Source organism: Bactrocera tryoni, chromosome 1 (genome assembly GCF_016617805.1).
Source record: "Bactrocera tryoni isolate S06 chromosome 1, CSIRO_BtryS06_freeze2, whole genome shotgun sequence".
NCBI lineage: Eukaryota > Metazoa > Arthropoda > Insecta > Diptera > Tephritidae > Bactrocera > Bactrocera tryoni.
Genome location: NC_052499.1, coordinates 67,799,680 through 67,826,771, shown reverse-complemented (window position 1 = coordinate 67,826,771; position 27,092 = coordinate 67,799,680). Strand labels below are relative to the sequence as shown.

Genomic DNA, 27,092 nt, shown 5'->3' with positions numbered 1-27,092 from the left:
GGACTAAAAAATAAATAAAAATTCAATTTCTTAAACCGGATTACATTGTTTTAAATTTTTGAACCCAAAAACCGTATTGTTAAATAAAAAATCTTAATTAAAATAATTTTTAATATCAAATTGAAAAAAATTTAATTCGAAAAAAACGCATTAAAATTCAATTTTAATTTTTTTTCCCAAATTTTGAAAATTAAAAAATAATAAGAAATTTAAATCCCAAACACTGGACTAAAAAATAAAAAATTTAGTTCAAAAACCGGTTTAAATTATTTTTATTTTTTGATCCCAAAAACTGTATTGTAAAATACAAATAATCGCAAGTATACAATTAAGAATTAAAGAAAAGATAGTTTTAGAATTATTCTTTTTTGTGTTCGCTTACTTCGTGTTCTATCGTTTTGAACTAGTCACCATCATCATATTCAATAGTCTAGAGCACTGATTGGCAATATCGTATAAATTTTACCAATTTTTAATTCTGATTTTGGAATTAAAAATAAAATTTAAATTTTCGCTGGATAATAAATCCCAAACACCTGGAATTAAAAGTTAAAATTTAAAATTTTATAAAAAAAAAAATTAATTTAATTTTTATTCGAAGATGTAATTAAATTTCGAAAATTTTGAAATTAAATATTGAAAATTTAAATTTTAGTTCAAAAATTTAAAACTTGATTAAGTTTCGAAAATTTTGAAATTAAATATTGAAAATTTAACTTTTAATTCAAAAAATTTAAAACTTGATTAAGTTTCGAAAATTTTGAAATTAAATATTGAAAATTTAATTTTTAATTAAAAATTTTTAAATATTGAACTTTTAATCCAAAATTTTTAAATTAAAAAATTCGCAATCTTGGATACGATACAGTTAATATACTTTAGTTTTATTTCAAAAATTTTAAATTTCATTTAAAGCTACTTTGTTTATATAAAAAAACATATATTAACCGCTATGCTTGAGTTACGGTCTAGTGTAAGCAGTAAAAAACGAGAAATAGTAAAGACAAACAGCCGCATAGAACATAACTTGGTGCATGCATGTTGCCGAATGAATTTATCTCTGCATGAATGGCTGGGCTAGATGCCACATACTCTTAGTAACACATACATACATATATTTATATATACATACATACAAATACATATATATATATACATATATATTCATATTAAGTGTGAAAATGGATAATTGCATTTTGATATGCGTGAACTGGAATGAAAACAAAGTATAGAGCAATTAAAACAATACATACGTACATATGTATGTATCAATTTAAAATTTTTAATAAAGCGAACTTAAAAAAGTTTCAAAACATTGCTTTGTGTATTCTTCGGTGGTTACACTGCCTCCACTGTGACACTTGCTTCAAGCATTTTTTTTTTTATTTTTATTATCATTTTTTTTTTTTTGGAACTTTACACACACTACATGTGCCACAAAATTCAGACTTTCAAAAACACTACAAAAAATTTTTTTTAGTCAAAAACAATTAGATTATTAAACCATTTAGTTTCTTGTAAAATTTCCGTTAAAACTCAACACAAAATCCACCAGTTTGCTGTTTTACCAATCGAATAGCTTCCGACAACTTTGGAGCCAGACTTTCGGGACGAAATATATTTTTGGCTTACAGGACTCTTATTTGTTTATTTTTTAGCATTGAATATATGAAGCGCCCAGTTTCTGCGCACACAGAACAATGAGGTATTGCAAGTGCTATTTGTTGGCGTCAGCCATTAATTGGAATATATTTAGTTGCTTCTGTTTTTAGTGGCCCGAATGAAGCACAAACAACGCCAACATATTTCGAAAATCGAAGGTAGTCGACTTGAAGTTTGTATCGCATATAGCAAGTAACGGTATTTTTCTCTTCGAAGAACACAGTTCAATAGCATGCATGAAATTAATGAGGATCGCGTGCGTGGTTGCCGACCGGCAAGACAATGTGGTCCCAGACGCGGTTTGGACGCAGCCACGCCTAGGTTTCCGCCATCGCCACGCCAATATGAGGCACACGAGTTTGGCTTATGCGAAGACGAGCAATTCCAACATCCGCGTATGTTCGAAAATCTTAACTGTAAGTTACCGCCACACTTTTTAGGTATGAACTGTACGCCTGCGCTCACATCGTATTTCCTTACACAGTTGAAACGAATGCTGGTGCCTTTGAAGCGATGCGTGCGGCGAACGCTAGGCCAGCATATCAACAGCAACCGCAATTCAATATCTGTGATCTGCCATCAGAACAGCTGGATGATTTTTCAAGCCCCGAGTTTAGTGAAGCTTATGACGAGGACGCATGCAATGTTTGTCCGCAACAGCAAAAAACGCCTGATATTTGCGATATATCCGCGCCGGACTTTTGCGACATATCAGATGCTTCACCGTGGCCGGCTCAAACGCCGCCAAGGCGTGTGCAGTCACCCAGAAGACAGCAACAGAGAACTCCTGATTTATGCGATATATCCGCGCCGGACTTTTGCGACATATCAGATGCTTCACCGTGGCCGGCTCAAACGCCGCCAAGGCGTGTGCAGTCACCCAGAAGACAGCAACAGAGAACTCCTGATTTATGCGATATATCCGCGCCGGACTTTTGCGACATATCAGATGCTTCACCGTGGCCGGCTCAAACGCCGCCAAGGCGTGTGCAGTCACCCAGAAGACAGCAACAGAGAACTCCTGATTTATGCGATACATCCGCGCCGGACTTTGGCGACATATCAGCCATTTCAACCGGCTCTCCGAGGCGTACACAATCGCCGGTGCACCAACAGCGAAGCCGATCATTTCCGGATAGTTGCTTAGATGACGAATCGGCTCCAATATGCAACAGCACAATGTGCTCGCCGTCGCCACAAGTACATTATACACCTATCGGTTTGATGGATACACCCGATGTGTGTGCACCAACACCACCGGCCCCGACACCAACACCGCCACCTCATTTTTCGCCAATCAGACTACAACCATCGCCTGTACAGTATCCCAGCGAATGCTTGGAAGATATTTCTGTGCCTTCATTTGAACGCACCGTCTGCGATATGCCATCGCCAGCAAGATTGCAAATGCCGGAGAATTTACCTTCCGATATGGTTTGCGATATTAGTGCTCCGTCGTTCGGTTCACCGCCAACGCCGTCCATGTCCTTTCCAAGTGAGGCATTAGAACAAATGACAATGCCTTCATTCGAGGACGCCTCATGTGGTTCACCATTAGATATGCGCTTCCTCTTGGATTCCAGATTGGCCGAAGAAAGCCCACCGTCATTCGCCTCCTCACGTGCTTCCTCGCCAAAACGATCCTTCTCCAGAAGAGACACACCTTTGCCAGCAGCGCCATCTTCACAAGGTGTCTGCCCTTCACCGTGTGCAGTAGGCCAACAGGAACAACAAAACTATGAGCCTACTCCGATACGCAAACGACCACCACGTAGGTTCAATCTTGCACAGTTAATATCACAACGTTCGGCAACTGCAGAATGCTCACCCATGAGAGCTTCGTGTCCTTCTACAGTAGGTACACCTACTCCCCCAGCGCCACATTTTTCCTATTATTCTCCGACACCAGTTCGAGGTCACACTCTACCTAAGGACTTGCCAAGTGAATGTCTCACAGATGTCAGCCAACCATCATACTACAGCAGTCCTCCTCGAACACCTGGTCGAATGCGTCCCCTGCCTAGTAATTTACCTAGTGAATGTCTTGGGGATATTAGTGAGCCATCATATGAAAGGACCCCACCCGCACGAACACCGTCTCTGCCACATGATCTGCCATCAGAACTTTTATGTGATATGTCCCAACCGATGTACGACACACCACGCAGTGAACGTTTGTCCAGCATGACAATGCCTTCATTTGAAGACGCATCTTGTGGATCGCCATTAGATCGGCGATTTTTGTTGGATTCAAGAATTATGGACGAAAGTCAACCATCTTTTGCTCCTTCACCTTGCAGTTTATCGCCGTGCAGATCAATTTCGCCATGTGCTCAACCAACAGCAATATATCCATCCATTCCACATGCACAGTCCCGATCTGCAACTCCTCAACGATCACAATATTCTCCTCGGTATTCACCAGCACCGAGGTCTGCACGTTCAAGGAGTCCCTCGCCTGTGTGTTCACCTACTCCACCTGCCCCGCATTTCAGTTTGCGATCCCCTACACCGGTGAGATCACCAACCAGATGTCCAATGCCAACAGATATGCCAGATGAATGTTTGACAGATATAACTGAACCAGAATATTTTAGCAGTTATTGCAACGCATCGCCCCCTCAAATGTCATTCCCCAGTAATATGGGCAGTGAATGCATATCTGATATTAGTGCTCCATGTTTTGAGAGGACGCCACCTATTAGGACTCCGGAAATGCCAAAGAATCTACCATCAGATATGTTATGTGACATAAGCTCGCCAAACTATCAATCGCCAGGTAGTGAGCATTTATCTTATGAATCAATGCCATCTTTTGCGGACACTTCGTGTGGATCACCATTAGATCGAAGATTCCTTTTAGATCCCCGTTTGGCTGATGAATCCATGCCTACAATGGTTTCTTCTAGATCACCATCACTTTCACATGGAAACCAGTATTCATCAAGTGTAAAAGACGAATCGAGCTTTGACAAAACATATTGCGAAATTATTCAGCGTTTCAATTCATTAAAGTCTAAACTTGCTACACCTCCGGCTGGCACATCTGGTCATTCAGCACAACCTAGTTTGGACAATGGCGGGCTGCCACCAGGTGAATGTGTTCGAGAAACAGTTATAGAACGAACGGAAAACGAGAATGGACAACTTGAAAGCACCACCCAGCACATTGTTGTCACAGTTGATCCATGCGGGTCCATACAAACACACACTAAAGAGATTAAGACTAAATTTCCCACTAGTTCACCTGCTAGGTTAGCCCCTCCTTCCGCGGATTCTGGTATACTCACCCAAAGCCCAAGGCCAGCAGCACAAATAGAAAATTTGCGTGACTCCATACGTAGACGTTTAAGTTTCGATCTATCCGACATGCCATGTGACAACCTAGCCGATATCACTCCACCATGCGCCGATGACTTACCGTCTATGTCCGCAGAAAATATTCTGCAACATTTATCAAGCATTCCTGAAGAACAACTATCAAGAGTTTCAGCACCATTTTATCGAACTCCACCGGTTCCATCTCTTTCATATCCAAGTGAAATGTTGGATGAAATGTCCATCCCATCCTTCCAGAACGCATCATGCGGTTCACCGCTGGATCGGCGATTCCTACTGGATCCCAGACTAGCAGACGAGAGCCCACCATTATTTGCATCATCCTACGTCTCATCACCAACCTCACCTTATCGTTCCGGACATTCAACTGCGCAAACGCCGCATTTACGCAGCCGAGACCAAACATCATTTCAAGCATTCACTCCTCAACGTCCAACGCACAAAATGCAACCAGAGTTTGGTACTATTAAATCACCCGATCGATTCCAACCGCTTTCATCAACTTTAAGAGAAGCACAATCGCCCTCAATGCACACTCCACCAGCGCCCCACTTTTCACTGCGTTCACCTACACCAATTGGTCCGCCACCGGGAAGAAGTTACCCAACAAATTTACCTCACGAGCAATTAGCTGACATAAGTGAGCCAACTTTCCTCAGCAATACACCAATAACTTCCCCACGAAGATTCTCCCTACCAAGAAACATGCCAAGTGAACGGCTTGACGATATGAGCCAACCATCTTACCAGAGAACTCCACCTCCGCAAACACCGCGCACACCAACAAACTTACCCAGCGAAATGCTTGGGAATATTTCTGCACCTTCTTATCAATCACCAGCAAGTGAACATATTTCACATGTCACTATGCCCAGTTTTGCGGATGTCTCATATGAATCACCACTAGATAGACGATTCCTCTTAGACCCCAGAATTGCGGATGAATCTATGCCAACATTATTAAGAACGCCATCCACACAACGAACACCCGTTACTAGTACACAGAGACCAGGTACAAGTATACCAAGACCTGGCGCAGCTAGACGCCGTCTTTCGTATAGTCAGCCGGACTCAACGAGAGGTAGCCCGTTCAGAGGCAGTCCCAAAAGAAGCAACTCTGAAGGTAGAGATGGCCAAGGTCTTCGTGGCCCAGCAACTGTAGAGCAAACGCACACGACAATTAAACAAAGTGGCACCTACGAACAACAACACAGTGTAACGCCGGGGCATTCTGGCACGCAAGGACGCCACGATCAAACGCCATTAATGGATAGCGCCAAAGAGCAACTCAAAATAACAACCTCAACTGTTTCTATCTCACGTGTTTACCACGACGGACCGACTGAAACTGCAACAGGTGGCCACCAACGCAGGAGAAGTATGTCACTGCCTAGTGAAAACCTCGGCGATATTTCAATGCCCGCTAGTCCACCTTCAATGGGTATGTCGACAACAAATCGTTTACAACAACGAAATATGTCACCAATGAGCCAAATGCTCAATGACGTTTCCATGCCGCCAAGTCCACCATCAATGTCAATGACACGAACTGGGCGCTCAACACCACGTCGAAATCGACGAAGATCTGTTCAAGATGTCAATGATATATCGCCCATTTCTTTTGCATCTACAATGCCCTCCACCGATAGATCTGGATCGACTACGGGTGGTGGAAGAACGAGTGGCAAATATACGTCAACATCATCAAGAGGTTTCTCTGGTTTAGCGAATTACGCTCCTTTCTGCGAACAGATTCGTTCGCGTAATAATTCCAATGCGTGTGATCCCTGTGACCCTTGCTGCCCCACTGTTCAAGATGTAGATACTTGTGCTGATTTCTCCAATTCAGATACATGTGATCCATGTGCTGGTTTTCTAGATTCTAACAGATCTCAGAATAATAAAACTTGCTAAAGAGATATATGTAATTCAATTGGTAAAACAACACAGCAGAACTTTTCAAATCACATAAAAATATTCGGTACGCAAAATTTTATGTAAGAGTCATGAGAAAGCAATAAAAAAAGATAATTTTATTTAAGTAAAAAATGTTTTTTGTACTCAGAAGACGGTATATTAAGTTTGTCAAGAAGTTTTACATACGTATTTTTTTTCCAAAACTGCTCTTTTTTCGGAACCGCCGATATCGGACCAAAGGGAGAAAGGTGTCAGATGAGTAGGGTGAGAAGGGCATGTAAAGAGGTGGCCAGTGTCATGCGGGGACTCAATACACGCTGGACATACATTAGATATGTCCGGATCTATTCTGTATAAGTGGAAGTTCAACCCGCTGCAGTGTCCAGAACGAAGCTGCGCAAGGGTCACTCTCGTTTCTCGTGGCAACCCGAGTTCTTCGTCTGCAATGGTTGGTGGTTTGATTCCAAATGCGCCATTCATTGCGGTGAAGGTGTTGATGGCTCCACTGTGAATGGCGGTCAGTGCATTACCAGCATGGGCCACAAAACTCGTGGTTCACTCCTTGTGTGTCTTAAGGCCTAAGCAGGTTTTAAGATGGCTCCATCCATTGCATGTATAAGACCTGACCGAGGTGGAGTTTGGATGGAACCTTTTGGCCCAAACGCAGCAGAAGAATTCCTATGACCCCGGGTTGGACCAGCACGATTCAGGAGGATACGGAACAACCCTGCTGTAAGGCGTTGCTTTAGTGACGACAAGCTTAAATTAAAACTTACCGATCTAATCGGGGTTAGATCTCCGCAATAACTGCCCTTAGCCGGATAAAATCCGGACCGCAATGTTCTGTGTCTCGTTTGATCAGAAGGGTGTGGTATGTCATGAACTTCTGAAACCTGGTGAAACTGTTAATACTAACCGCTGCAGACCGCAAATGATCAATTTGAGCCATGCATTGACCGGAAAACGACCAGAATGGACCGGAAGAAACGACAAAATAATTTTGTTACACGAAAATGGCTCAGACAATCAAAGGAAAATCGGTTCAGGATACAATCAAAGTACTTGCATTCCATTGCATTCACCAGACTTGGCCCCTTCCGATTACTATTTGTGTTCATCGATGGGACACATCTTGGGTGAACAGCACTTCGACTCCTACGCAGATCTTGAAAAATGGGTGTCTGATTGGTTTGCTTCAAAAGACGAACTTTTCTATCGGCATGGTATCCACAAATTACCAGAAAGGTGGTCAAAATGTGTAATAAGCAATGGTCAATACTTTGAATACATTTTTTACTGTTCTATTTAAAATCGGTGTTTCATTTCACAAAAAAACGCTCAGTTTATACTGGTACACTTCGTATATGTATAATTGAATACAAGATATTGGAAACAATTTTTGTTTTATTTTACACCCACAGAACGAATGCAAAGTATGGGGGTGTGAATTATGAAAAATTCCTTAACTTAACTATTACTTAACTTTACTATTTTCCAAGTGTTCACGCAATGTAATTTGAATTATAAATATCTTATTTGTAAGCAAGCATCTTCAGTTAAATGTTAAAAGTGCTTCGTTGATTTCGTTCAATTATTATTGTAAGAGTGTTGAAAATGCTCCGTTTCGGTAATCTTCCGCGCTTACACTCAAGTCGCACTAAAAGTTCGAGTCGTTCCGATTACGTAATCGCGTTTTTATCGCGATTTCCAATTCACCGACCGAGTCAATGAAATGTTATTGCAGTAAAACTTCATTAACATTATTCACATACTACTACTGGAGCTTCCACTTATACGAAAATTTGTCAGCACTTTTTCTGCATTGTCCTTATAATTGCTTATGTGTGCTTTCTTCAGCACAATCATGTACGCTAGCGGTCCGTCATACAAACGGAAACGTAGGTAGAACTGGATGGCCAATTCTTGCAACTCCTTTGGCTGTTCTTTCGCAAGATAAAGCGAAACAATTTCAGCGATATCATTCAAATGTTTGCCATCGATTTGTAAGCTCTCAATAAGATTGGCAAAATGCTCAAGCAGAATCACTTGCAGTTTATACTCTTGTGTGTGACTGCAAAAAAAAAATATGAAAGAAATATAAGAATAAATATAAAAATTTATCAATGTAGAAATTATTTTAAAAACTTACGCGGTTATTGTTTCCATCACGCTGTTTTTCGCTGATTTTTGCAAGAAATCTTTCAAATTAGGTATCACATCACTATAAAATAAGTAAAAAAAAAAAATTAAGTACCTAAAGTGTTAAAGGAAACACGCGCAAAATAACATACTCTAAGCTACGTTTCAATATGAATTCCTTAGCATGCGTAGCCAGCACATTCAATAATGTGAAACAGCGATTTAAAACCACAGCGTCGTTGTTACGAAATCGCTCCACCAATGGTGACCACGTTAAGTGCACCAATGGCAGCAGCTCATCTTCATAATCATGCAGTAAAGGCACAGCTTGTATTAAACACTCGAGCGCAAGTATCTGGTGCGTTTGGTCAACAAAACCCACAAATTTTAAAACCTGCGTTGTTATATCCTTAACCATTTGTATGTGACGTGGCAATTGTGGCTTCAAATCATCTGCCGTCCCCTCATCTTTCATCTCAACATCATCCGCGGTGTTTGTTGTACTTTTTGCATTTGTGTCATTCTCCATATTCACACTTTCATCCTCAACAAAAGCACTAGTTCTTTCCAATATATCCAGCCAATTTTGTAGGAGATCTGCTTCTTGTGTATCCTCGACTTGCATGGGCACAGAGGACACCTCCACATCACTTGACATTTGCCAGCGCGCGACATGTTTCAAAAACGCATTGAAAACACGCAAAAATGCATTAATATTTTCCGATTGTTGGGATTTACTACATTCATTGTATATTGTTTGGAAGATATTCTCCAAATGTGGTAACGCTCTGCGAGTGCTTAGCTGAAGCAGTACCGTTAATATGTCAACTGCAGCGTGGCTTTCAGGTGACTGTGGTGAAAATAAAATTATGTAAATAACTGGATATGTGATTTTAGTTAAACATACAAACCCGCTTTAAAATGGTATTCAGATGATAGCTGAGGTAATCCGTATGTGCTTCAATCAATTCTGAGATACTTGCTAATTTCAACGCTTTCTGTATGGAGACTAAGCAAAAGTTGGCCGCTTGATAAACCATTGTGTTGCTACTTGCTGTGGAAGAAATAATTTAAAAATATGTAACACAAAAAAGTTAACTTCGACTGCACCGAAAATGTAATAGACTTGACATATACAAAAGTTTTCCATAAAAGCAATTGTCAGCTGTATGCTGAGCAACTTATTGATGAGAAAAAGGACTAGTGCAAAACTTCAGATCGATATCTCTACAACTTTGTGACTAGTTTGCTTATATACAAACCAACAGACAGATGGACATAATCAATTCGACTCAGATCCTCGCATTGATCATTTATATATATATAATTTATAGGATCTCCGACGTTTCTTTCTAGATATTACAAACTTCATGACAAACTTAATATACTTACCCACTTTTAAAAGCACTTTGTGTAGGCAACGAAATATATAGCTGCTAAATCTAACGCCAAAATTTGTCGCGCAGTGTCCTAAAACATCTAAAGCTAGACATGTGTGTAATACATTGAATTCGGCATCCAAAATGGTGACACGTTGTGACCTGCTCACTATAAATGCAATTCAAAATAAGTAAAATAAATTGTTATCGTTGACATCGCATACAAAAATTGTACCTTATTTAAATAATAATCTATAATAATTACTAACCTGTATCCGCATCCTTTTCATCATCCGAATCAACATCTTGTGTTCTAATTTCTACTGCCGACTCGTATAATCCGGGCGTATTGTCCACAAACCAGTTTGTTGGCTAAATAATAACACGAAAATTTTTTATACACTTATAAGACATAAAAATAAATAAACGAGTAGACGAAATACCTTATCCACCTTCAGCCGCCAGCTGGCATCAGGCCGCAGTGCTAAGTGCCAGTGTTTATCATTCAAGATTTCTTCAGTAAGTATTTCTACCAAGTTCATATTGGTAGAATTACTTCGGTTTTCACCACCTGCGCCGACCCACAGCATTATCAGCAAAATTTCGTTCATTGCTTCACTGTTTTGATCCAGCAACTCCAAGAGCAAGTCATACATCAAACGACTTAATCCTTTTGTTTTGCCTAAAATCACACAAATATCTTCCACTAATTTAATGCAACGTTCGCTATTCAAGTGCTTATATTGTCGCCAACTGAGTTTGGCACATTCCGTAAAATCAGTCTCCACAACTTCTCGTACTGCATATTCCTCCGCTAAAAAATTGCGACATAGTTTCATATCAACTGCTGAAAGCAGACATCTACAAAGCATTTCTAAATTTTTCGGCACCAAAAACAGAGACTTCATTTTGGACGCGCTTAAATTTTTCAGAAACCCCTTTAAGAAAATTAATTCAGCGTATTGCTCAGCGTCGGCACAGCGATTGATTATGCGTGGCAATTTCGCTAAATGTTCATCGAATAATGTTTCGGCGTACTCGTCAAAAATACTCTCAATAGCATTGTCTTGTTGTAGCCGAGATATTGTTTGTGCACATAGTTGACTGATATTCTTATCTTCATCCTGCGACATCGATATCACGTTCTCGAGTAAAAGTATAAAGTTTCCTGAAAGGTTATGGCCGCAACGTTCTATTAGACTGCAACACATACGTGCATATTCGGTACGCACACGCAGTGAATCGTGCGAACGCAAAATATTTGTTTGTGTATAAACTATGCGGAGCTTAACTGAAGTATCCTTGAACCATTCTTTGGACCGACCACTGCTTTGCATACGCTTCAGGCGACTTGCAATTTGTTCTTGAGAGCTTTTGTTGGTCGTTGCGTAAGTATCGAATTCAGATGAATCGTTTTTAAGTTGTGACGCCTCAATAAACATATTTTTAAATTCATTCTTATCGTAGCAGTGTTTGACAACTACATCACCCGAATGATCGAAAATCACGCACAGTACTCGACCCAGTGCTTTAATGGCTGTCTGGAAGTATGAAACACATATTATGGAATTATACAAACCATATATTTAATATCGTCACCTGAAATTCAAAATAACGTATCATCAAAAAATTCGAAATTGAGTGTCTTATTGATTATGATTCACTACTTCAAATTACAAACATAATATTACATATGTCCAACATTTTCAGGTTCTGCGCTCAGATATGAACCAGTTTTAACCAATATTAAAAATTTGTTTCACTCATGTTCCATTTTATGTCGTGTTTAATTCATGCCACTGTAAATTTCCGAAAATGTTACGTTATTTTGCATTTCAGGTGACGATATATAGAGTAATTAGTATTTAGTATAGAGTAATTTCTATTATATACTTACCGCTTTAAGTGTTTCACCCAATTTTTCATCGGCAAGGCTAGTTTTTAACAAGACAGTAACAATTTTTGGCAAAAATATAAAAATCGTATCGGCTACTTGATTTCTTAGTACTACATCTGTAAATTCTGCTTCATCATGCACATAAAAAATTGTCATTAAACAAACGAGGGAAGCAATTCTATAAGAATATAAAAGTTTTAATAATTGACCCTTCCATTGAATGAATAACACGCTGTTACTCACACTAATTTCCGATATTTTTCTTTTTCAATAAACTCAACTAGCGATAAAAGTATCTGCCCGAGGAGCATAGCAGATTCTTGCTTATAAAATTCCTCCAATACATCACTACTGGAACGGCGCAAAGCCTCTGCAATGCATTGTACTGAAACCAACTTTAATTCCTCACTTATGTTCGGACGCGTTGCGATCGCACCAGATTCACGAATTTGCTTTAGCACGATTACTAGCAACGTGCGCAATTCCTGTATGTCCTCTAAGTACAGCTTGGACATAACAATGCGCACGCAATCCAAAATGCCCGTCATCAAGTCCTGATTTACTCTACAGAAGAAAGATTATTGGCGCTCTTTTATTGATACACAATAATATACCCATTTAGTTCTTCCAATTTTAGTACGAGTGGCGCCAATATTTGAGAATGGAATACTTTCATTTGTCTAAAGTCAAATTGCAACAGTTCATAGCGAAGCCGCTCCAAATGCTCCCTGTTGGGCGCCCGCAGGAACATGTCCAACGCTGGTTTTACTTTCAATACAAATTGTTCAAATGATGCCATTTTGGCTTTACATTAAGATAAATCTTTCAATTAAATAATAATTAGTTTATTTTGGTTTTTATTAGTAAACTCAAAATATAAAACAACCGGTCATACACAACGTAGTAAACAGTCGAATATAAAAAAACGAAATCAGCTGCTTTCAAGGTCGATTTGAAATATGCAAGAAATCAAAATATCGATAAGTCGTAGTTTCACAAAGCCAAAACTACACAACTTGCGTAAGCGTTAAGCGCATTCAATAGCGTCAAATAAATTTTTATTAAATGAAATACGAAACTTAAAAACTTAAAATTCGCTGCTATTCACAAAGTGACGTTGGTTGTTTGCGCGAAATCTACTTCGTTTCGATTTCTGAGATTTGGTTGGGTAAACAATTTGTCAAAGTTGCGCAAGTAATGTATTTCCGGCTTGATGTTAAAAATCTCTGACGCTTTTTATTAATCGACTTTTACGATTGGTTGCCGAAATTTAGTAATAACGGCGCGACAAGTCAAACTTTTACGTTGTATAAGTTGTCTTTCTTTTTATTTTGTTGTAAAGTAATTAAAAGTTGTAAGTTTTTGAACGAATAATTGAAACATTTATTTGTATTTAGAGAGCTTTTTCAACTATTTCAGTTATAACGGTACTCCGAGCAGTAATGTCGGTTGCCAAATCATTAAAACGATCCCTTACGGACAGTGGTGGATCCAAACTTGCCAAGCGAACATGTATTCTTCAACCAATGACATCAGATTATAATTGTATTAATTTAAATTCTGGGAGAAATTTGATAGGACGAACATCTGAAACTGGCATACGAGATGTTCATTGTTCCAAGCGACAACTGGAACTCGACGTAGACATGGAAAATGCAAAAGCTAAGTTGCGAGTAATTGGTGTAAATCCTTGCAGTGTAAATGGTGTAATGATAATGCAGGATAGCGAATGCAATCTGGAGCATGGAAGCATCATTGAACTTGTTTACGGTAAACATCAGTTCGAGCTACTATTCAAACCGTCACCTACAACGGAAGCAAAAATCACAAATGGAAAACAAAACCAACAAAAGCCCATTGATAAAGAGAAGTCAAACGTAAGCAGCATGAGTAAAAATGGGACGGGAAATTGGGAGTCCGTAGGAAATGGCGCTATGATGGTATACACCGATGACGCAGTACAAACGTCAGACAAAATCGCTGGATATGATATTGACGGCACAATTATTACCACCAAGTCTGGTAATGTTTTCCCAAAACATACCGATGATTGGCAAATATTATACCCCGAAGTACCAAAAAAATTAAAATCGTTACAACAAAGTGGATATAAAATTTGCTTTTTCACCAATCAAGGAGGTATAGGAAGTGGCAAAATAAAATTAGATGATTTTAAAAGAAAAATCAAAGATATACTCACAAAGTTAGGAGTACCTGTACAAGTTTATATCGCTATCGAAGAAGGGCACTACAGGAAACCATTGATTGGAATGTGGCAATATTTGGTGGATAATAAAAATGAGGGCATTGATATAGATTTAAGCAAAAGCTTCTATGTTGGCGATGCGGCCGGACGTCCAGAAAGCGGCAGTGGCAAAAACAAGCGTAGGAAAGATCATTCTCTAGCAGACCGTAGATTTGCGGCTAATATCAATGTGTCTTTTTACACTCCTGAGGAGCACTTCTTAGGTAAACCTACGGAGCAATGGCTGAAATCTGATTATAAGCCATGCGATATTGTAAATAACAAGGATATCCCGCTTTTGGAACCTAAAAATGTAGATATTCCCGCTGATAATTGTGAAATGATAATTATGGTGGGCTTGCCGGGGTCCGGTAAGTTTTCTAAGGAATATTTGTGGAACTCGCATTTAAATAATTTGTATTTCAGGTAAAAGTTACTTTTGTCAAGAGTATCTTGAACAACATAACTACACTACCGCCAATGCTGACACAGTAGGAGGCACTCAGGCATGCCTTAAAATATGTGAGAAAGCCTTGGGGGCCGGGACTTCTTGTGTCGTGGACAATACAAATGTAGATGTCGAGTCGCGAAAAAAGTTTATAACGCTAGCAAAGAAGTACAATGCCCCTTGTCGCTGTTTTGTTATGAACGTGCCAGTTGAGCAAGTGCGTCATAATATAAAATACAGACATCTTACAGATAGTAGCCACTCAAAGATAAATGAAATGGTTTTCAATATGATGAAGAAAAAATATAAAAATCCAACAGAAGACGAAGGCTTCACACATATTGTCAAAGTAAATTTAAAACCGAAATTTAAAAGCGCAACAGAGGAGCAACTATACAAATTATATTTATTAGAAAAATAAGTGCTAAATATTAAGAAGCCGAATAATACTAAAATTGAATGTTCCTTTCTCATTATGTGATCATTAATCTAAGGTAAATATGCGCTTAGCAATATCATCTATAAGCCAATCCATAGCTCCTAAGAGTTTTTCTCCAGTTACGGCACTCACACCCACAACTAACCAATGGTGTGTAGTTATGTCGTCAAGCTCAAGAACCTATAAAAGTAAAGACATATAATTGTAAATACTGACACGAAAATATGCTTTTTTAAATGATTTACATCTTTAATATCATTTGCGCTAAGTGCTCCAGGTAAATCCTGTTTGTTTGCTAACACAAGCAGTGTAGCCCCAGCAAGGCGTTCCTCTTGTAGTAAAACTCTCAATTCTTGTTTACATGATTCAAGGCGCATACGATCTGCGCTGTCTACCACCCATACCAGACCGTCAGTAGATTCGAAGTAATTTCGCCAGTATGAACGAAGCGATTTCTGTCCACCCACATCCCAGAGATTCAGCATATATCCATTGTGTTCCAAAGTTTTAATATTGAATCCCAGCGTTGGGGAGATTGTGTCGATTGATTCACCGTTAAATCTCTTTAATATGGTTGTTTTACCGGCATTGTCTAGTCCTCTGGTGGGTGAAAATACAAACCATATACATATGAAAGTATGAATCACTCGTATTTTTTAATATTTAGCCATACATACAATAGAAGTATACGCATCTCCTTTTCTTTCTGCCGCATTTTCTTCAAAACTGAAAGGAAACCCATTTTTAACTGCAAATATATCACACAATATTTATTTAAATTTTCATATGCACTTGAAACTTGTAAATTTTTGTTTATAAATTTTTTGACAATTGCTAAATTCGAATTTAAAGATGGTAGTTCTTCGATATACTCAAGACATATAATCATATGTTTTCGTGTAGTAGGATTGCAGGGTAGGAATTTTCGTATTCATATACCATACTTATTTACATAAATTTCCTTTTTGTGTAAACTTAATTGAAAAATATTTAGCGATTACAAAATTTGCTTTTGTAATTATAAAGTTTCTTCATAGATACAGAAAATTTAAAAAATAAACAGTTTCGTTCAAAGAAAGCAAAGTCTTCAGAGACCTATTTAATTTGCATTAGCTCTTGTTCTCAAAAATGTTATGCAATCATGACTTTTTATAATCTGTAATATTCAGTTCTCGTTTTGAACTTATATTTTTATAAATTATTAGCACTTTTTATAAATTTCAATTTACCTGACATTTGAATATTTCATACGCAACCCTAATCAGCTCCAGTTTTCGTAATTGGTTTTCGAATTCCAAATTGCAGTGTACCCGACAAAATATACACGCACATAATGGGTAAAAAAATTCCCCGTTTTGCTGCAGTAGCAGCTGCTAACATCAGGCCATTCATGAATATGCGGCGCGCGCGCCTCAGTCGATTACGGACCGGTGTGCAAGAGCGACGTGTTTGGAAATAAACTGCGTTGGTTTCTGAGGCGAGTTCGTTTATCATTCAAATTGCCAATTCGGTTAAACAGCCAAGCAGAAATGGCTCGGTGGGAACAATACCTGTACTTCCGGACTGTCAAACAAATTTCACGCGAAAAAATCGAAATATCGGTACTTGTATAAACAAATGTGTAATAATAAAGTGACAGCTCAAACCAGCAAAATATTAATATAAAATACTTGTACTTAATATTACTTAAATCAGAATAGTGAGCAAATATAACTCATCAATATTGTGTTGTTGTTCGAAGCTTTTGTAACTTTTAAATACTAATTTTAACAAGAACGTTAAGTTTGAATTCATATTGGTGTGTAGCCGAAGCGATTCATACATGCTTTAATTCCGCGCCACATAAAACATATTCAAACTTCTGATTCGAGTGACGAACTATGTTGGTTGAAGAAAACCAGTAAAACCGCCTTGCCAGCATCGCCAGTCACTTACCTGTATACCTACCAACGCATCCCGGTCTACATAAGCCAAACAAACCGTTGAGACTGCCGTCAAAGAATCTTTAAAGGAGCGGCAGCCACGCGATATGACGAATAAACATAATACGAATTTTATAGATGGTTAATAGCACTACATCGCTGACCGAGAATGATAACTGTGAACCAATTGTTTTGCGTTTGATTTGAGTTGAGAGAAAATACCTGTGGGTTGGAGTGCGAATGGAGATACGAAGTGTAATTGTACTAAAGTGTAAAGTGTTTGTAGAAAGAGCGTATATTGCGAATGTTTGGGAACACATAATCAACTAGGTTAATACCAAACTAATATTGAAGATTATATGTAAAAATATAAAAAAACAATAACTCGAACTATAGTGGAATTCCGAAATACGTAAAAGTAATATACATACATACATGTACATACAATGCATATAAAAACGCTCCTATTGAGAAGCATAGAACCCAAGACAAGCTGCTTCATAAACCCAGCGGGGCGACGAAAGGGCAACCGTTTATGCTGGCAGCCAAAGGCGCTATGTCTGTGCCTGTACTGAGGATTTATTATACGAACATGAGCTCAAAGTTGTTTTTCCAGTTTTTTTGCTTTGAATCACGACAAGCATTAAAAATATTTACAGTGCCGGCAAATGAAGATGAAGAAATTGTTGGATATCAAAGCAAATGCTAACTTAGGCTTGTACATTAAAAAAGTAAAAAAGTGCGACAAGAGAGCAGCAGAAGTGAAAAATAATGAGTGAGAGAAGTTCTTAAAGTGCAGTTGATGCTCATAATAGGAAAGCGAAATATATGTAAGGTGTAGAACCATATCAAGAGCAGAGATTAAGAGATAAGTGTAATCAGTTAAATGTTAAAAAATAAAAAATAAAATATGTTTATCATTTCCAAAGTGTTTATAAAAAGTGATGTGTAATGAAGAAAAAATGCTGAAGTGCCAGTGCCAATAAAACCTCGCAGTGCCTACTTATTGTGAAAATAAAATAGGTTTTATAGAAAACCACACTGCCAATTTTTTAACATCCCTAACATAATGTAGTAATTTTTCTTTACAAAAAAGTTGTTGGATTTCGCATTGTAACAACAACAATCATACAAAGCATAAAAACTTTGCCGGCCGGCCGCCACCCACATTGCCAGCGAAAATCCTACACAGATAATTGCAATAACAAACAAAAATACCCACTCTCTTCATACTTAAGCACGCTGAGAGCCGAAGATGCCGTTCGTACAGCGCGTCGTGCAACCGACGCGGCTGGCGTTAGCTTCCGCCTCCTCCAGAGTTGACGAGCGCACGCGAACCGCCAAATTCCATTGCACGCCCGGCAAATGTAAAAACAACAACTGTATTAATAAACAAACGACACAAACACAACCGCCACAACAACATATGAGCGTAGAAAATGTGAGAGAGGAAGCTTGCGTTGAGAATGGTGGTGTACTTTCAAGGACAACAGCCATTGCCAAGGACACTGCACAGCAGCTGCAGCAGCAACAGCAAACGCGTAGTCTTGCGGGCACACCCACTGTGGGTGCGAACCACACCACCGTTACGCGAGCTATAATACACGTGTCGCAACAAAACGGCGAAACAACGAGTACACTTGGTTTCACAGCAACAAAAACAACTGCCACATCAGCGCCAACCACGCCGATGCGTGATGTTGTCGATTGCTCACATCATAATCATCATCATCATCTGCAACACCAACAACAACTTCAGCAACATAATCAAACAAACGGTTATACATGTAGTTTCAGTTATGCTACCGATACGGAAGAAGACATTTCCGTGGCATCGACTTCTACACCAGCTGCACCGCTTTCATTAAAGAAGCTCAAACACCATGTGGAATTCTTATCCACCGCACCATCACCAACGCGTAGCGCTAGCGCCGGAGAGATCGGCCAGCAGCAGCAAAGTCAGCGACAATTACAATTACAACAATTGCAACGACAGCGTCAGCAGCAGCAACAACAACAGCGCACACAATCGCCAACAGCAGCGAAAATTGTGTCCGGCCATGAATTCGAATCCATCAGCAATCTCACATTGAGCAATGCCTTGCGTCAATTGGCATCGCTGGTGCTATTAGCTAATGACATATTCGATGAGTTGCAGACCGAGCTGCTGTCGGTTGGTGAGCGTGCGCGCACTGTGCAACGAAAAATCATAGCTGTGGAGCAGCGCGTCTCCGTCTACGATCCGAAGATGGTCACAGTTCGTAAGTGTCATACAGTTATTATTATTTTGTGCTTACCTCATTTAATTAAGTTATATTTTAGTAAATATAATTGAAATATTAAACTAGTTAATATTGGGCGTTCGGCCTTAATTGCGATTGCCATGAAAATGTAATGTAAAAAATTCTCCTGCAAAGTTCTGTTGTCTTTTCATACTCCATAATTTCTAAGTCTCTTTTATTTCTTTAGAATTGTGTCAGATCATTGCTGGGTTCCTGTCGTGTAGAAAGACAATATTCGAAAATAGCTGGCATAAAATAGTTGAAAGTAGTTTTGAGATCTGGCAGCTAAACGGTTCTTTACATGTCATCATGTCAATTTACTCCAAACAGTTTGTAATAAGTTTGCCACGAAATTTGTAAAATCAAAATGGACACTTCGGAGACCCTATAAAATGTCATAAAAATGATCGCTATCACAAATTGAATGGATTTAGCCATGTTCCTCAGTGTATATTATAATTAGTCCCTCAGTTTTTGAGGTATTGATCTGAAACATTGCACATGTCCTTTTCTCTCTAAGAAGCTGACTATTTGTCGGAACCGCCGATATCGGTACACTATAGCATATTGTAGCTGCCATGCAAACTGAACGATCAAAATCAAAATACAAATTTTTTTATACCCTTTCATGCTGTACGAAAAACACCTCTGGAGGGTATTATAGCTGAGTGTAACCTAAATAACGGTTTTTCTTAATTTTTTAACAATTCAAAAGTTTTCGAAGCAAGAAAGTAAAAGTAAAGCAGAGCGGGATTCGGTTGTCTGTTTTCTACTTAATGTTAAAAGTTATTAATAAAACGTTATTTTTCATACAAGTGTTCATACAAACATATGTATATAGTAATACAAAAATAATTAATAAGTTATCGCAACACAAACAAGTGCAAAAGATAAAATCTTATCTCAATGTCGGTATGTAAACATTGCGTTCCAATTTTTCATATTCTGCCAGTATGTAATATATACTCGCTTAAATATTTCTGTAGATATGTAATTTAAAATCTTATCGTGAGCACAACTCTACGCAATCAACGCCGCTCGACTCTCAACCGACAAAAAAGTGCGCAATAAATATTCAATTTAATTTTTGCCTAACTTAAAAAGCGCAAAAGTAGCGCCTCTGCCACTCCACCACCCACAATAGTCACTCATCTTATTTATATATATGTATGTGTATTTATGTATACATGTTTGTGTGTGTTTGTGTGAATAGCCCACTCCGCCTTTGTTACCTCATTGAAGTGAGAATAACTTAATAAATAATGAAACCAGGCCAACCGGCGGCCAAGTGTGAAATGCCCAAGCTCCATTGCATTTGTTGTGTTTGTTTTTGCTTTGTGCAAAAAGGCGAAAATCACAAATTATCACCTTCGCTAAATGCTTGCCTACGGAAGAGTAGCAATTAAAAAAATAGCAAATGAAAGCGCGAAGAAGTTGAAGAGGCGAGAAGCGAAAATCGTCTGCAAAAAATATGAAAAGTCGCTGAGCAAAAGGTAAAAAAAGACTGAAGTAGAAGTAGTTGGTAGTTGGTTAGCGCAGCTTTGGCAACAACAGCTTGAGAGCATGCCACCACATTCTGTGCTTTTATGCAGTACTTCATCTAATTTGTTCATTGGTGTTGTTAATTATCGTTATGATTATGATGTTCAGAGCAGGCGCTAATTGCCTCTTTGAGTCTGTGCTGGTGTTTGAAAAATTAAGAAAAAAAGACAAAGCTTGCAATTTTGATAGAGAGTAGAGTGCAAAAGTTAAATTTTATTACCAAAATTTCATAGTAATTCGCAAACGAAATCTTCTCCACTTTTCGGTAGATAATAATTCAACGAACTCATACCAGACACAGCTAACTTCAAGCAGAAGAAAGGCTGACCATTTTTCTTACAGGGTCAGCTGATATAGCAAATGCCCATAGAAAGACTATTATAGCGCACTTTAATTGCAATTTAAAAGTGTGATAATTTTTATGATTGCGTAATATTTAAGAACACATTTTCAATGTTTTGAAAGCATAAAAGCATATGCAAGGCAGGCAAGGCGGTGCGCGAAGGCAGCTGCAATGCCTTGATATTTTTTATGTGTTTTGTTATAACAATAAAGTAGTGCTGGATTTTGGTCTTTATGCTAAGTCTGTTGGTTCTCTATCAAGTTCACGTTTCAGTGCTAATCTATCAAATATTTAACTACTAATCCAACTGGATTCAGTGCATTCAATTTTAATGCAAAACATAAATATTCACATAAGCTCATAAATCATGGCTTAATGCCTTGGACAACTTTATCAGCGTACCTTTAAGAACCCAGTAGTAGTTATGAAACAAGTGTGCGTAAATACCATAGCACATTTTTAATAATAATGAGTTCATTGTAGTTTCCGATGAAAGTTTTTTTCTATAGGAATAACTGGAAATAAAACTCATGGACTTACGATAAATAAAAGTCAGAGAACTGGACCCAATCTAACTTGGGTTGTTCCACTTGGACGACTGAGAACACCGGCCCTTATTGAACAATGTCCGGTGAGAAGTCTTACTGAGTTCAGTGGGTCTTCTGCGTTCTGCATTAGGCCAGAAGCATCTCTGCCAGCTGTGCTTTGAAACCACGGTACAGCACTAAAACCCAAAAGGACAACATGGGTACAACTTGTTTCCATGTCGATGTAATTGGGATAAGGTGCCGTCTCCTGCGAGCTTTTTGCTGACTTGATGTTTTCGATAATGAGAACAGACCCTCCTTAACTAACTTTCAGCGCACAGTGAGCAAAGTAATAGTTAATATTACCCCTCGCAGAGTGAGTTTCCAACTTCTAGTTCTCTCTAAATTTCGAACAAATTGTGAAGAAACTAAAGCTATCAGGAGTAGATCCGACGCAGAAAACTAAGTCAGGAAAGCAGTAGAAGAAGGAGAGAATTTCAGAATGTCCCAATGTTGTATGCTTTAGCCTAATATTTCCTACTTGGTTGGGATATTTTAATACTTCTTTCAGGAAATTCGAGAAGAAAATACTTATTTTTTAAGTCAAAAGATGATTAAAGTATTGGTTAGTCGAAAAATTCTTTTCGTATTTTGTCAATAGATATCGTTGAAGTCGTATATCTCCAGAGTTTATTTATTTATTACTATAAATAAAAAAAATAAGTTGAAGTCTGATTAAAAATGCGAAATGACTTTTTCGACTACCCAATATTTGTTCTTTTTAATTCCTTATTCCTCACTTGGTCGGGTTATTTTGTTACTTCTTTTGAAAAAATATTCAATGGAAAAACTATTTCAAAAAATTCAGTGAAAATCCTCTCAGACTTCCACCTGTACAAGAATTTTAGGGACAAAATGAAGATTGGCTCAAGCAACATTTAATAACTTTTAGAATCACCATATAACTTTCGAGGTTGTTAGTGGATCTGTACAGTGTTTCCTTCGAAGTATATTCAGATTATCGTGAATCAGATAGCAATTGAATTTTATTCGGATACTGCAAGTATGTTTTTAGATTTATAAAATACTTTTTTGTTTACGAAACAAAGTTAAATGTGGTTGCTTGATTTTAGTCGAAATTTTTGCATCTTTAGTGGCACATACATATAGTATGTATGTAAGTACAATCGATATACAGTAGAGGCCCGCTAATCCGGATCAATTAAAACCGGCCCCTATCCGGAATATAAGGAAATCCGGATTACCAAAGACATATCAGCACTATGTATTATGAAAAAATATTTATAAATTTCTGTTTGTTTGTTATAACAAATAATACACATGTTCCAAAAAAACAAAAAAAACTTAAACCAATAAAGCATAAAAGCGAATGTAGTGAATAATAAACACGTGATCCGGATTAGAGAATACGGATAGAGAATATCGGTCCGGATTGCAAGGGACATAATAGAAATTTTGAGTTTTTTAACCCTGTCCGGATTACAGTGGAATCCGGATTAGGCCATGTCCGGATTAGCGGGCCTCTACTGTATAGTAGTTCGTGCTCCCAGCACTGATGCGTCAGCTAATTCGATTCGAATAAATTTCGTAAGCATTTTATATTGCACATTTGCTGTCTGATGTCTCAACTTTAAGTAGAATTCATGCACACAAGCACACATACATAGGCACTGCCATTGCAGATTCACATGCCTCAAAATACATACATAAATATGTTTTATATGCTTACACAAGCGCCATTGCGGCATTCATGCCAATTTGTTGTGGCTGCGCGAAAATTTTGGCGTCTGACCGGCAGAATGTTGGCAAGTGGCAAATTGTTTGTGTTCGAAAAATACGATTTTGATTTTCAACACCATGCAAAATAAGCGAAAAAAATTAAAAAAAAATAAAGAACGAAAATTAAAAAAAAAAAATTAAAAAAAATTAAAGAAAAAAATTAAAGAAAAGATAATCTTAGAGCGATTGCCAGCTCACGGCTTGCTCGAAAGCAGAAACGCACGAAGGCAAGAGCAGAGGCGGCGAGGCTAGTCCGAATAAGAAATCTGTTGCACAAAGCAAACAGCTTTAGGAAATCGCTTATAATTCTATTTGAAGTATATAAGAATCGCAAAATTATTGCACAAATGTGTTTTTCAAAAGGCAATTGCGCAATAATTTGCAATTTTGAGCGCAAATTTTATTTTATAGCCACAAAATTTGCGCTGCTTTCTTGCTGAAACTCATGATAGTTCAAAACTGCTGCATGCATATTTACTTATTGCCACAAAAGTCAATTCTCTTGCACAGGGGCAGACGGACAGCTGCCAATTGGCAATATAAACAGTTTGATGAAAAAAACTGTGTGTGTATGTATGCATAACCTTACATGTATATGTATATGTGTGTGTGCAAATACATTTGTATGCTAACGGCAGGTAGCCAGGTCAACAGATGGCTTTCGTAGCGTGTTGCATGCGTATATATTATGTTATTTTAATTGCATGTTGCACGTGGCACGCTAATATTCAGCTGTTATTTGTATAAAACAATGGCTTGAAAATAGCATTTGAAACTCTACTGCCTTTGTAGCCCAACTTCAACTACTTGTAAGGCGATTGTGATGTTGCAACATGGAATTTGCAACACATTTCAAGAATAACATTTTGTAAATTTCAGAGAATGCAGTAAATAATCAGCTGTTTTGGGTGCCACGCTGCACAAAATCGCATTTTTGGTTATACTCTTATGGCAGCATATGCGTGCCGCACTCTGACAGCATATTCATTTCAGTATTCGTTTCAATATTCGTTTCAATATTTCGTACAGTTTTTGGTTTACGAGCATTTCCTTCAAATTTAATTTCTATTTTATTGTTTTTTTGTGGCTAAAAATGTTAATGTTAATGGCCCTTAGCGGGTGCGCACACTCACACAAATCTATTTATCAATTTTTATATGCATATGTAAGTGTGTGTTTTTTTATTTTTGTACAATAATTTACAATTGCGCGGTGGTCGGAGCAAAAGGCAGCGATGTGTGACAACCCGCTACCAGCAACTTTGCGCCAACTATCATTGCCACATACATACATACATATGTATACCTATACATAAGCACATAACCAGTATGTTTGCTAGCAAGCAGCAAGCACAGACATCCACACATATGTTGCATGTGAGCTCGGTGACCACCAACTGTCTGCTACCTTTCCGACAACTGACTAACAACAAAGCATTTAAATTCGTTGTTAATATGAAAACTTCAATTGCACATAAATACATACATACATACATATGTATAAATTGTATGCGTGTATGTGCCAGTATTTGCAACGGTGTTGCGCCTTCTCGCACACACCGGGGATATTTGTTTCGATTCAGTGAGTTTACCTTTATATCAGAGGATCGCTATTGCCGCTATATAACTGAAGTTATGCATGTGTGTACATACATATTCATATATGTATGTGTGTATAGACACCGGCATGCATTGGCAATACACAATCAAACTACTGTTGCGGCAATCATTTTATGGTTGCATGATAAAGTTGTCTACGGCTCCATGGTCGTTCATAAAAAAACAGTGTATTTTGTTGCTTTGTTTTTATATTTAATTTGCATTTTAAAAATGTTGTTTAACTGTAAAACTGTATAAATTGAATGCACACTTTTATGAACCAAAAAGTAGCAGCTATAAAACGGCTAATCTGTTCACTGGCTGCGTGACCTCAATCCTGTTAAATGGTTGGGCCGCGTTGAGAGCCATTTTTTCGGTGGAGCACCTTTTGGTTGTTAAGTGGAAATAGGCGTAAGGTGTGTAAATACATACATATATACATGTATGTATGTATATAAAAAATTTATTTTTTTTAATGTTGCTAGAAATGTATCTAAACATTTTAATGCAAATTTATTTGCAACTGCACTAAAATTCGTTTTACAAATGCATCTAAACATATTTTAGACATGTCTCTAAGTAATGTTTCTAAACATGTATTATAAATGTGTATTAACAGTTTTTGTAAATGTATCTAATATATTTTTTACAAATTTATCTAAACATTTTTCCACAAATGTTTCTAAACGTTTTCTAAAAATGTAGCTAAACATTTTTGCACTTGTTTCTAAACTTTTTTCTGCAAATACATTTTTTTTAAAGCTGTCTAAAATTTTATTTATAAATCAATTTAAACATTATTAACAAATATGCCTAAACATTGTTTTATAAATGTGTCTAAACATTTTTTTATAAATGTGCCTAATAATTTTATATATAAATGTGTCTAAACATTTTTTATACATTTTTCTATAAATGCGCCTAAACATTTTTTATACAATTTTTTCTAAATGTATCTAAACATTTGCAACAAAACAGTAACAATTTTAGAAATGAATCTAAACATTTTTTCAGAAACGTTAATTTTAGGTTTTAAAGAAAGTTTTATAAGAATTTTGTGTACTATATACATATGCATACAGATATGGTGTTTATACCCTATACATACATACATACATATATACATAGTATATATATTTATAAATTTTCTTAGCATGGAGAAGCTTATTGCTTCAACATTTCAAAAGCTTTTACAAGCAGCTTAAACATTCACTTTAAAAATATACTGATGACAAGTGTAGTGCGATAATATCAAAATATTTTGATGCTAGGCGACTAACTGTATACATTGCATGGTGCATTTTTACCATTGATACATACTTAAACAAACACAAGTGTAGCTAAGATAGCCAACAGTCAACAAAATTTAATAACAGCAAAAGAAAAACCAACAACAATAACAAAAATAACAGCAAAAACAACAACAATGATTTCTAGCGGGTAATAAATCAATTGGCAAGAAATTTGTGTCGCCCGAAAATTCATTACACTCACGCAATGGAAAAGTTGTCTTGAAACATGCATGAGAAATAGAAAAAAATCTTTGTTTTTCCTTGTCTGAACAAGTGAGCAAGCGTAAACGGATAAAAATACAGCGTGATTGTCACTTTGAT

At 37.6% G+C, this 27,092-nt stretch overlaps 5 protein-coding genes across 7 annotated transcripts in view; 3 read left to right on the top strand and 2 right to left on the bottom strand.

Moving 5' to 3' along the window:
• The first annotated feature begins 1,473 nt into the window (after positions 1–1,473).
• On the top strand, positions 1,474–6,980 carry LOC120766747 (mucin-2). Of its 2 annotated transcripts, none has more exons than XM_040092418.1 (4): positions 1,474–1,705; positions 1,773–1,820; positions 1,879–2,078; positions 2,147–6,980. In XM_040092418.1, the coding sequence occupies exons 1-4, from the start codon at positions 1,701–1,703 to the stop codon at positions 6,913–6,915; spliced, it is 5,022 nt and encodes a 1,673-aa protein (XP_039948352.1). In that variant the 5' UTR covers positions 1,474–1,700; the 3' UTR covers positions 6,916–6,980. The 2 variants fall into 2 exon arrangements, with proteins under 2 accessions (XP_039948352.1, XP_039948353.1); XM_040092419.1 differs by having other exon boundaries at positions 1,757–1,820.
• Positions 6,981–8,304: 1,324 nt separating this feature from the next.
• On the bottom strand, positions 8,305–13,184 carry LOC120782110. Its single transcript, XM_040114258.1, has 10 exons — positions 12,948–13,184; positions 12,577–12,897; positions 12,334–12,511; positions 10,880–11,977; positions 10,706–10,808; positions 10,450–10,605; positions 9,969–10,111; positions 9,210–9,907; positions 9,068–9,139; positions 8,305–8,989 (listed from the first exon to the last, which is right to left on the bottom strand). Exons 1-10 carry the CDS (start codon positions 13,130–13,132, stop codon positions 8,683–8,685), a joined length of 3,261 nt encoding a protein of 1,086 aa, XP_039970192.1. The 5' UTR covers positions 13,133–13,184; the 3' UTR covers positions 8,305–8,682.
• A 289-nt stretch (positions 13,185–13,473) lies between these two features.
• On the top strand, positions 13,474–15,562 carry LOC120782448 (uncharacterized protein F21D5.5). Of its 2 annotated transcripts, XM_040114734.1 has the most exons (3): positions 13,474–13,687; positions 13,753–14,949; positions 15,005–15,447. In XM_040114734.1, the coding sequence occupies exons 2-3, from the start codon at positions 13,776–13,778 to the stop codon at positions 15,445–15,447; spliced, it is 1,617 nt and encodes a 538-aa protein (XP_039970668.1). In that variant the 5' UTR covers positions 13,474–13,687; positions 13,753–13,775. The 2 variants fall into 2 exon arrangements, with proteins under 2 accessions (XP_039970668.1, XP_039970670.1); XM_040114736.1 differs by lacking the exon at positions 13,474–13,687 and having other exon boundaries at positions 13,776–14,949; positions 15,005–15,562.
• Positions 15,409–16,312, bottom strand: LOC120782449 (ADP-ribosylation factor-like protein 2). Its single transcript, XM_040114737.1, has 3 exons — positions 16,143–16,312; positions 15,711–16,065; positions 15,409–15,645 (listed from the first exon to the last, which is right to left on the bottom strand). Exons 1-3 carry the CDS (start codon positions 16,205–16,207, stop codon positions 15,511–15,513), a joined length of 555 nt encoding a protein of 184 aa, XP_039970671.1. The 5' UTR covers positions 16,208–16,312; the 3' UTR covers positions 15,409–15,510.
• Positions 16,313–16,898: 586 nt separating this feature from the next.
• LOC120768537 overlaps positions 16,899–27,092 on the top strand; it is a 137,836-nt gene continuing 127,642 nt past the window's right edge. Inside the window, exon 1 of the mRNA XM_040095278.1 lies at positions 16,899–19,648. Within this exon, the coding sequence (XP_039951212.1) occupies positions 18,643–19,648 (1,006 nt within the window). The 5' untranslated portion in view covers positions 16,899–18,642. The remainder of the gene's footprint in view (positions 19,649–27,092) is intronic.